Source organism: Schistocerca nitens, chromosome 1 (genome assembly GCF_023898315.1).
Source record: "Schistocerca nitens isolate TAMUIC-IGC-003100 chromosome 1, iqSchNite1.1, whole genome shotgun sequence".
In the NCBI taxonomy this organism is placed as follows: domain Eukaryota; kingdom Metazoa; phylum Arthropoda; class Insecta; order Orthoptera; family Acrididae; genus Schistocerca; species Schistocerca nitens.
In genome coordinates, this window is record NC_064614.1 from 569,836,739 (window position 1) to 569,848,824 (window position 12,086).

The 12,086-nt window shown below is 41.2% G+C and overlaps 1 protein-coding gene across 1 annotated transcript in view; it reads right to left on the bottom strand.

Moving 5' to 3' along the window:
- Window positions 1–12,086, bottom strand: part of LOC126254906 (protein unc-13 homolog 4B-like) — a 142,262-nt gene that overhangs the window by 25,227 nt on the left and 104,949 nt on the right. Inside the window, exons 8-9 of the mRNA XM_049955348.1 lie at window positions 1,823–2,026; window positions 1,447–1,747 (exon numbers count right to left, since the gene is read on the bottom strand). Of these exons, the coding sequence (XP_049811305.1) occupies window positions 1,447–1,747; window positions 1,823–2,026 (505 nt within the window). The remainder of the gene's footprint in view (window positions 1–1,446; window positions 1,748–1,822; window positions 2,027–12,086) is intronic.

Genomic DNA, 12,086 nt, shown 5'->3' on the forward strand with positions numbered 1-12,086 from the left:
TAGAATTCAGCTATTCATTAGGAAATGCAAGGTAATGTGTGGAAGAGGCAATACCTACACAATTTGATAAAACTGAAATTCAGCCCACCTCTCCTACTGAAATTAGGAAAATAAACTGAAATTAGGAAAATAATGAATTCACTCAAAAGTAAAAGCTTGCATGGAATTGACAGTATTTCCAATATAGTAGTAAAAGTTTGTTCCCTACAGATAAGTGCGATTCTCAGCCACATATGTGGTAGCTCACTGAAAGAAGGCACTTCTCCAGATAGAACGAAATATGCTATTGTTAAACCATTGCATAAAAAAGATGATAGGTCTGATGCTACCAGCTACCGACCAATCTCACTTCTGATAGCTTTATCCAAAATTCTTGAAAAAATAATGTATTCAAGAACAGCACCACATATTTGTAACAATGAAGTACTAACAAAAAGTCAATTTGGTTTTCAGAAAGGCTTTTCAACAAAAAATGCTATGTATGCTTTCACTAATCAAATATTAAATGCTCTGAAGAACTGAACATCACCCACATTGAGATATTTTGTGATCTCTCAAAGGCTATTGACTGTATGACTCATGAAATTCCTCTAGATAATGAGTGTAACCCCTATGTTTGTGTTGTAGAGTAATGGTGGCATTTGCGTACGTGGAGAACTTTTTTGTGCAGCAATCACCAACATAGTGTAGGGGAACCAGCCCGCATTTGCCGAGGCAGATGGAAAACCTCCTTAAAACCATCCACAGACTGGTCGGTTCACCGGACCTCACCACAAGTCCTCCTGGTGGACTCATACCGGGGACCAAGCCCTCCTTCCCAATCCGGAAAGTTCCTTTTTCTTTACTGCTATGTATTTTTCATCCTTACTTCTACTATCAGTTTGCCCTTTCCTAGTCTCTCTGACATTGATAAACTCATAAGTACTCTGATTCTAGTATCTCACTGTTGGTTTTTATTTCAGACAATCCTGTGTGGCTCTGTAGAACAATGATTGCAAATAGTTTTCCTACTTAATCCCTTTTCCCAGCATCAACAAACCAAACACAGTTCTCTATTAATGTCAGAAATGTGCACTGAACTACAACAGGCTATCACAGCTAGAAATTTCACTTTCTTCTGAAAAAAAAAAGAAAAAAATCAGCAGAATATTGATGGACACATTATGATAAATAATATAGGCATATGATGTGACTATTGAAGAAGCATGTTTAGTCCCTAGTTTATGTATCTTTTAGCTGATGCCAGCCATTGGTATTTGTGTTTCCTACTCAGAACACATTGAAGATGAAACTGACTGGGTTATAGTAAGTTAAAGGAACTTCAGTTTTTCATAAGTGCATTTTAATTTTATGTATATTTTCCATGTGGAAATCAATTTACTTAAATTCTGGAAGGACATTATACATTTCTGCTGTAAAATGGTGTTTTAAAATTTCAATGCTTACCATTTGATTTTTTGGGTGGTAGTATAATGTCCCTTGCATTTAAAATCTCTACATTGAGGACATTGTTGAGAAACCACATTTTCACAGCAACAACACCAGTGCTAGTTAGTGAATTCTGCTGAGACATTCTCTCCAAATGATACCGATGAATACATTCAGATGATCCTTGAATCAGTTCTGGAGCCAGCAGATCATTAATACTTGTGAATATAACTTTTTTCCTTTCATCGAGCCCCATTAGAAATCTCTGTAACCTTTGGAGTGCTGCACTTATATTTTTATTGAAAGAGCATCTGGAATTCTGAAACAATGCATTAAGTCATTACTGCAGCAGTTGGTGGTACTGTATTTATTTAAGTCATCGTGATAAACATACCTTTTTCACTCCATTTAGGAACCCACGTGCGCTGCTTATAGAACAGTTCCACACACATGTTAACATGTGTTCAAAATGGTGTACATGAAGTTGCAGATGCATAATCAAAAAGTTTTGTGATAGGTATTCTACCAATCCTTCACAGTGTTGTGATTTATGTGTTTTTGATTCTTCCAATAAAAGCTTTTTTATACTTGGCTCCATCTATAAAACAAGAAAAGGTGGTGTCAGACATCTCGTAGGCTACTACACATATCAATAACACAAACTGGTATGTAAATTTTTGACAGATATGCATAATTTAGGAGCATAGATAAAACTCATTGCACGGCAGAAGCATTGTCATTGTCAGGCACACAAATATGAATGAAAACTTCGCTTGCATTCAGACGCCTTTATGAATTTGAGTTCACACACACACACACACACCTATATAGCTATAATGACCTTGCACAATATAGCTGTGTGTGTGTGTGTGTGTGTGTGTTTGCGTTGGTTGGTTGATTTGGGGGAGGGAATGAAACAGCAAGGTCATCAGTCCCATTGGATTAGGGAAGGATGGGGCAGGAAGTCAGCTGTGCTCTTTCAAAGGGACCATCCCAGCATTTGCCTGAAGTGATTTAGGGAAACAAAAAACATTAATGAGGATGTCTGGATGAGGGTTTCAACCATCATCCTCCTGAATGGGAGTCCAGTGTGCTAACCACTGTGTCACCTTGCTCAGTTGTGTGTGTGTGTGTGTGTGTGTGTGTGTGTGTGTGTGTGTGTGTGTGCACATACAAGAATATGTGAGTATGTATGTGTATTCTAGCTCATAAAAAGGTTGCTCAGAAGCTAGTGAAGTTTCCTTTTTTGTGCCTGTTGACATATCATAGCTTCCACTGTTCAGTGAGAAATGAAATAAATAGTAAATTATAACTTCACTAGTAAATGCAGGCCTTATAGTTAGGGGCAGGTGAAGGGGATGGGAACCAGAGACAGACCAATACATATGTAGAGAGAGAGATGCACAGAGAGTGAGAAGATCTCACATGTTATAAAGCTAATAATATTATATTTTTAGCCAAATGATGTCGCTGGTAGTGACTGAATTCACACATTGCTATAACAACTCTTTGTTCATTAACCTTTGATTAAAGTCATTATGGTTTTATAGGATGATGGGTCAATATGAGTACAATTGAAAAGTTCATCATGACGATGTCTAGTGAGTACCCACTCTGACGAAGTCCACAATCATTGTTAGTGATGATGAATTAGAAGGTACCATAGATGATCATCAGTACTGCACCACAAGGCTGTGAGTTTGTGGTCCATCAAGATGCAGATCCATGCATGGAAGGGGTTGAAGAACATACAGTGGATGATGATCCCAGCAAAGGTATGAGACAGCACTGTCTGATGGGTAGCAGCAGCAGCAGCAGCAGCAGCAGCAGCAGCAGGTGTGTATGGAATCATAGACTCGAAGCTGCTGATGGTCAGTCTGGAGCACAGAATGGAACTGGCTGTCAAGGGGTTGAGTAGCAACCTAAGTATCCACCAGCAGAGGAATACAGGTGCATAGTCATGTGGACATGTGACAGTGCTGAAATAAATAGATGCTTGCAGCTGCAGACCTGATTACCTCGAGCTGCGTACCACGTATCAGCATGGCCTGTGGCTTCAGATGCTGTGGCATATGCAAGAGGTTTGGCAGTAAATGGCCTAGCGAATATTCTGTTGATAAACAACATCTCAGGGTAAAGCAGAGGCCATGCCTGACACACGAAGCATGTCCATGAGTGTGATAGCTGAATATGCATAGGTCTATCCCTGCTTATACTACACTCCTCCCTGCTTAAGAGAGATTGTGCAGCCATCTCACAGAAGCGCAACATCGTAAGGACATGCACCATGACTTAAATGAAACAACAGGATAATGGATAAACAATTTGTTGTTAAGTATTGTAACACAACCAAACCATTATGCAGAAAAAGACTCAAAAGTTCAGCAAAAGTTCTGGGAATATACAGAACTGGACCAGTAATGGACAAAAAGAAATTATCCCAAAGAAAAAAGCACACCATTTCTGCATACGGGAATGACAATTGGTTGCTGTAGGTGGTGTGTGTGACAGGGAAAGGTGGGAGCAGGTGGCGGAGTCTCCAAGAAGTTGCAGTTCATGGCCCAAAAGAACACATGATGGGATCTGCAGTGCCAGCTGGACTGTCTGCAGGACAGCCACAGGGGAGCAGGAGAGGTAATGGCCAGGAAGAGTGCCAAGAGAATCGGGCATGACAGTGCTGGTGGTGACTGCCAAAGCGGCAGTGTGGATGGGTGCGGCAGCATGAGTGGGGACAGTTGGGCAGGCCAACAAGATGGCCACAGATGTGGTGGTGCTAGCAGGAGCAGTGATGGCTGGGAATGGCATTGTGATGGCTGTGACAGGGCCAGCAAGAGAGCAGGCATTAGCATCAACAGGGATGGTGCAGACAGGAGGGCTGGCTGTGACTGGCCCAGTGATGACTTGATTGACACCAAAAGGGCTGATGACAGGTGGATCAGTGTCTGATGATGGTGTCATGAGTAAGCACTGGGCTGATACCAGAGGGACTTCCATCAGAGAATTCTGTGAACAAAAATCAGTGTGCCACATGGTATGTTGACATTGCAACAAACTCAGTGGAATGTGGCCGAGCCTGTTAAACACGAATTCCTGGTGCAAGCGTCCAAATTCTGGTCCTGATCACTATAGGAAAGCCTGTAGAACCTAACTGAACAGAGAAACACTTCACAGCAGGTCCAGAATTGACTGGCTGTGGAAGGGGAAGGCATATTAAGGCAATGATGCCTCCAGAAATTGAACATACACGGTACACAGAAAGACGAGGATACTCTAAGAAACTGAAAACAATGCTGACCAGCAACATCAAGCAAGAAAATCTGCATTGAATAAAAAATGAAAGGACGCCTAAAATATACTCAAAACAAAACATTGCGAACAACTTACATCTACTGAGAAATCTGAACATTAATTGCAAGAAAAGAACACCTACTGAAATCAAGACAAGCATGCAATTTAACACAGTACAGAATTGAAGAATGGAATGGTCCCTGTCTGGTACATGGATGGATACCCTCACACTGTGGTAGGATTTGCCTACAGACAGTCACAACAAAATATCATTAATATGATGCCCCATCAAGATGACGAACCAGACACATCAGAAACCCTGAAACACATGTGAAGAAGTGGCCTCTTCATCCATGTCCTTTCCAGGCACCACCACTCTCAAGAACAAGGCCGGCAACAGCTGCATCGTCCACGTGAAATACGACGTGGCATGGCAATGTTGGGCTCAACATGAAGGAAGGCAGTGACCAGATCATGGATAGACCAGGAGCTGGTGCTGCAGCCAGCAAACGTTGGACAGCTATTGGAGTGGGAAAATTATGAATAAGTGCTATACTGTGAATCCTTGTGAATTATGAGTGTCACACCTTAGAGAGTCAGCCCCATCATCACTGTACTATACAGCAGACAAGGGAATAGTCACAAAACCATCATTCTCATCACCAGTGTTATAGCCTTTGCCAATTAGTGTAATTGATAGAGATTGAATTCATATATTGCTATAACAACTCTTTTGTTTATTAGCTTGGACTTAACTCAGTTCAGCTTTACAGCATTAACGGCCACACATGAGTACAACTGAAAAGTCCATCACAATGATGAGCAGCAGGTGCTCACTATGATAAAGTCCACAATTATCATTAGTGGTTATGAGTTGGAAGGCATTGTGAATAATTAGCGGCACTGCCCCATGAGGCTATAAGCTCATGGTCCATAGAAACACAGGTCCATGCAAAGGAGCAGCTGACAGATGTCCAGCAGCTGATGATCCCAGTGAAGGATGGACAGCACTGTCTGATGGGTAGTAGCAGTGGCAGTCATTGTGGTCGAAAGTGCAAATTCAAGGCAGCTGATAGTTGGCCTGGATCCCAGTGCCAAACTGGCTGTTGAGGGACTGAGTGGTGATCTAAATACCCATCAGCAGAGGAATACAGGCACATTGTCACATGGACACATGACCACGTGGACACAAATAGATACCTGTAACTGTATTGCTGATTACTGTGACCAGTGTGCCACATACCAGTGTGGCTTTTGGCCCCAGATGTTGTGATGGCTGCAGGAGGCTTGGAGGTAAACAGCACAGGAAATTTTCTGTCAACAAAACAACCTCCTTAGGTAAAGCATGGGCAGTACATGGCCCATGATGCACATCCATGAGTGTGGTGGCTGAATATGATTGGGCCCAGCCCTGCATATATTACAAGTACAACGTGTGCTACCATATGAAAAGACAATAAAGGTAAATATCAACTTAAGACACAAGATACAAGATGTGATATAGTTTTACCTTCAGTAAGTGGAAATATATAATGGCTCACCCACCCATTATTTGTGAAAAGTGATGCTTCTATTATGATCCTTTGAGCTGATGAGGCCACCATAAAAATTGTGTTCTCCCTCTAAGTCAAATGACACACTACCAAAGAAGATGTTATCCATTTTACAGTTTCAAAGAAGGGTGTGTTAAAAAACTACCGTTGACAAAAAATCAATCATAATTTTTTCAAGCCCTGTGAGACACCAACTATCCTTACTTATCTTTCATCTACAATTCTAACCTCTGTGAATAATCTCATTGTTAAATATTTCTGTTGTAATTACATGTAACTACAACATGACCAGTAGACTGAATACAACTTTATTCCATGGAAGCTTTAACAACTTGAACGCAGTATTCAATAAAACTCAGTAGGAACAAATTATGTACACAAAGAGATATAGCAATACACATAGTGATCTGAGGCCTAGTATAGCTCGGACAGCCTTAAATAGACTGGAGGACTGGAGGCTCTCTCTCTCTCTCTCTCTCTCTCTCTCTCACACACACACACACACACACAAGTCTGAGCTACCCTCTGTGGATGATATAGCACTGCTGCTTATGTGGCCTTTTGAAAGTACATTCACACGGGCTCTGGCTAAGGTGGAATATGGTCTGAAGAGCTTTGAGTGTGGACGCATTCTGCATCCACCTTCCCATGTCACGTCACATGGCAACACCAGCAACACTGGGGTTGTTTCCATGTTAACCTAGGGCATCAGTTATTGTCACAGTGCTCATGGTGCTGATGATACTGATATCAGTAGTTGCTCAGGAATGGGTGATGGAATTCCTGATGACAGTGCTGGAAACAAGAGAGGAACTTCCGGGTTGGCCACCGAGAGTGGAAGCCCTCGCCCCTGTGGAAGGGGAGAACCAGTGGCAGCAGCAGGTGATGTGATGGCCAATGTGGTCAGACTTGTAGGTGATGGTGTGACATCACTGGCCTGTCCACATGAAGGCAAAGCTGATCATGATGCCTCAAGCACAGGCCACCCTCTGTGCAGATATTGCAGAGACACTGCCCCTCGTATCTGGTGATGACAGCTGGAATAAGTTTAGGGCGATGTCTGAAACTGCATGCCCAGACAGCCACACACATCCAGAAGAGGCATGGTAGCTGCATGGATTTATGTCCAGGTAAGGACACAAGAGATGTAGCAGTATCATCAGCTGGCATCTGTGGAGTAGCTCTGCTAGGCTCCTCGCGGCAAATGGTGTTAAATGGTATGAAGAGAGAAACCTATCTAAGGCAATGTCAGACAAATAGTTGGCAAGATACTTTCTCATCTGAGTTTGGAATGTTTGCACTAGGCATTCTGCCTCACCGTTGGATTGTGAATGGATCAGGGAGGCAAGAATGTGATGGGTACCATGGGAATCACAAAATGCCACCTACTCTTGCAATGAAAATTGGGGACCATTGTTGGACACAAATGTCATGGGCAATCATTCGAGTGACAAAACTTTGGAGAAGGTTGCAATAGTGGCACTTGTGGATGTGGAAACACAGCAAACAACATTCGGAAAATAAGAATATGCATCAATGACCAACAGCCAATAAGCACTGAGAAAGAGGCCAGCGAAATCCGCATGTATACAGTCCCATGCAGGCAACAGCATCAGCCAAGGAGAAAACGATGCCCAGGAAGCTGCTTGGTGCATCACATAATGTGAACAGGAGGCAACCAGGTGGGTAATGTCACTGTCCAAGCCAGGCCAATGCTTTTGTGTGTGATACACCACAATGATTTGCATGTAATAAATGGAGAACCTCTGAACGAAGCACTGAGGGGATCACTACCCAAGGGGCTACATTATCTATGTCTAAAAGCTGATCACCACTGACAACAGAGAATCGATATCAAAAGATGCAATAATTATGGAAGGGGTCAGACACACTAGTAGGTGGTGAATCCAACCAACCATGTTGAACAAATATTATGACCCTCCACAGAACAGAATCTAAAGCTACCAAAGCTACAGCCTTCACAATCAATGTGTTAGTTACATAAAAAACCATCAATTGTCTGCTATATGACAACATCAATGTGGAAACAAACCAATTCCTACTGAAGAAATCCTGGGTTTGGACCAGCTGGCAGGTGGGACAAAGCATCAGAATTAGATATCTGCATCAGGATGTTGTGCTGAATTTATGCATTACAAACAGAGACAATGTGACCTTCTTTGCTGCAATTATGACAGGTAGCCCAGTGGTTTGGGCAGTCATGCTCTTGGTTAATGAAACAATAAGAGCAGGATGGAGCATTGAACACATACATTGCTGTTTACTGGACTGTTTACTTTGGTGGTGCGCCAACTGCTGGGAGCAAGGCTGGGTGCCGTGACTATGTCTTCCTCCTGCAAACCATCTGTAGCTTGGTGTGGAGGAGAAGGTTAAATTGCTCACACCTCACACCATGACTCACTTTTGTCACACCATGACTAACTTTGGTCACTTGAAGCTTGCAACACCTCAAATGACTGTGTAATAGCTAAAACCTCAGAGAGGAATGGATTTTCATGCTGGAAGGCATGCTCTCACAACTCACAATCCAGAGCTAAACAAATGATAGCATCTTCCACCATCTGATCAGCATATGGTGCTTTATGCACATCAGACACAAAATGACAACAATGACTTAACCCATGGAGTTCAGCTGTCCATGCTAAATGGGGTGGATGTGGTTGGTTGCTACAGTGGTAAAACTCAATCGGGGGATGCAACAACATGGATCTGCTTAGAGTAGTATTTTGAAAGAAGTTCACACATTTGGTCAAATGTTAAAGAAGATGCATCCTGCAAAGGGGTGAGCTGACATAGGGCTTGATATATTCTTAGTGATATCCTTGAAAGGAACAAGGCATGACATAAAATATTGTCAGTAATCCTAAAAGCTTGAAAGTATTGTCACAGACATTTCTCACTTGCATCCCATTCCTCAGCAGACTCATTGTATATAGAAAAGGGAGGTGGATAAACCACGAGGGCCACAGAGGGCAAAACAGCAGGTGACATAGAGTGAGGAGCGTGCCAACTAGACAACACAGAAACCAATGAGTGAACTATCTGAGTTTGATTGTCCAGTGCCTGTCATTGTGGTGAAATACCATCATGGATGGTTCTTGCTGTTTGAACAACTGATGTAAAATATCCTCTGATCCACCATCAGCCATTGTGAGGATAAACAGAGGACCAGCCAGGGTAGAAATTTGTCCGCACAGCAGGACCACAGTCACCGCCAATCGTGTTTTAATTAGGTATAAGTACAGCATGACCAGTAGACTGAATACAAATTTATTCCATGGAAGCATTAACAACTTGAACACAATATTTAAGTAACATTCAGCAGGAACTATTATGCACACAAAGAGCTGCAGCAACACACGTAGAGAACTGAGGCGCAACACACATAGAGAACTGAGGCCAAGCATAACGTGGCTAGTCTTAAATAGACTGGTGCCTGTGGCAGCTTCTGATGGTGATCTCTCCCTCCTGCACACACACACACACACACACACACACACACACACACACACACACACACACACACACACACACACACACACACACACACACACACGCTGCAAACCACATAGCACTGCTGCACGTGCGGCCTTTTGAAAGTATGTGACACACTCACACTGCGAACCACATAGCACTGCCACACACGCGGCCTTTTGAAAGTATGTGAATGCATCACTGCAGTTTCATAGTACCAAATCCACCTTATCTTAATTTATATTCATTCCTTGCCCATTTTCTTCCCCACTGTCTTCCTCTACCTACCTATCTTTGTATCCATTTACATCCGTACTCTGCAAACTACTTTGAAGTGCATGAGAGACATTACTTTCTACTGTACCACTTATTAAGAGTTTCTTCCCTTTCTATTTGTATATGGATAATGATTTCTTAACTGCCTCTGTGACCACTGTAATTAGCCAAATCTTGTTTACTAAGTCCCTATGTATGGTGCTGTAATATATGCCTAGATTTCTTACTTAAATTTCTTGAAGTTTTGTAAGTAGGCTTTCATGGTATATTCAGAAGTCAATCACTTCATGTTTTACACCTTTTCTGTCAAGCTATTCCTTAAATTAATGAGTCTACGTGATCATTTCTAATGCAAAACTAGGAACAAACTTATAACACAGTTGTTACAACAGAAGAACTTTACACACCTGAAACTATGATAATTGCTGGCTGGTATCACATAAAAAATGTTGATAAGACAGGAAGTTAAAAAATAAGACAGGTAGTTTCTTAGGAGAATCACAGAACCAAAATGCCAAAACAGAATTAGGGCGAAACAAAATTTATCAAGCTATATGCAAACATCGTAGATACAATCAGGAAATGGCAACTAATAAGTCAAGGTCACTTACATAGGATGGATAGCAACAAATGCATCAGAAAATTCTGAACTTAGATTTACTGATAAATAACCAAGGGTGTTGGCTAACAGAAACTTGTGAAAATCTTAAGGAAATTAGCATGTATGTAGAAATCGCAAAGACAGAACAAAATCCAGAGCTGTAATTAACATCAGGCTACAGGATGGATGTCAGAAAGGAAGAAAAAAGTTAGTGAACAGATAAAGAAATACTGAGAGGAAAAGAAGTGGTACTTTATTTCAAACATACTCCTTTGTTTTACAAACTCCTTATATAGAAATGTACTATCCTTCTGTTGTTCATAAAATGTGGCAACACTTTCTAACAAAAGTGAGAGGTTTAGGTCACTTTAGTTATTTGAATGTTCCATGGCTCACATTTACAATAATTTGTTTTGATGTGGAATGTGCTGATGGTTTCACAAATATTATACATTTGCTCAGTTTCCTTCTTTCTGTCTTTAGCTGCATTTTGCGTTATCTATTTTCCAGTCCCTCATACCCTCTTTTCCATAATCTCCCCCCTCTCTTTTCTTCTCCATGTCTTTATGTTTTGAGTCTATTTTCACTCTCCCATTTATTTCAAAATTAGCTTTGTTCTTTAATAATCTGTGTAATGATTAGATAGGATTTGTTAACAGAACATCCGCAACTGAGCTGCTACTAATACTAGTATAGTATTAACAACAATATTCAATACAACTGTAATCCAAAAGAGTGAACAACAATAAAGAGGATACCATTTTTATGAAATTTTTTTTCCACCAAGCATTATCATATATCCAATCATGCAGCGTTAGTACTATTAATTTACTGCCAATTTAGCACTATTAATATTTCTTGGCACCATCAGTTCCTTTATGTACTATATTTCCTGCCTTGTTTCAGTAAATTTGTTCATCTGAAGATGAGAATATAATTCTCACAAATAAAAAATAAACAAAGTCACAACTGAAGCTGATATTTTAGATCTCACTACGTACTAATTGCTTGTTATTGGTGCCACTAGTACCAGTAAACTCTTCTACCTTGGTTCTCTTATAACGGAGAGATGTAGCAACATTTATTACTATTCAGAAGTTGTACATTTCTCATTTTTTTTTCCATTTCATGCCTTCCCCTTTTTCTCGAGGGAAGACTTGAATGGCTCATAATTCTAATAAATCAACTTTTTTTTAAACTGTTGGACACTGACTCTATCTGCTCTCCAGAAGCGTTGCCCACCCCTGCTACATTTGTGCTACCATCAGACCTTTCTGCTCTGACAATCACTCACAAATAGCATTGGCTTAGCCACAGAGGATGGTTTGTGTGTGTGTGTGTGTGTGTGTGTGTGTGTGTGTGTGTGTGTGCATGTGTGTGTGAGTGTGTGTGTGTGTGTGTGTGATCTATTTTTGATTAAGGTCTTACTAGATGATAGCTTTTTT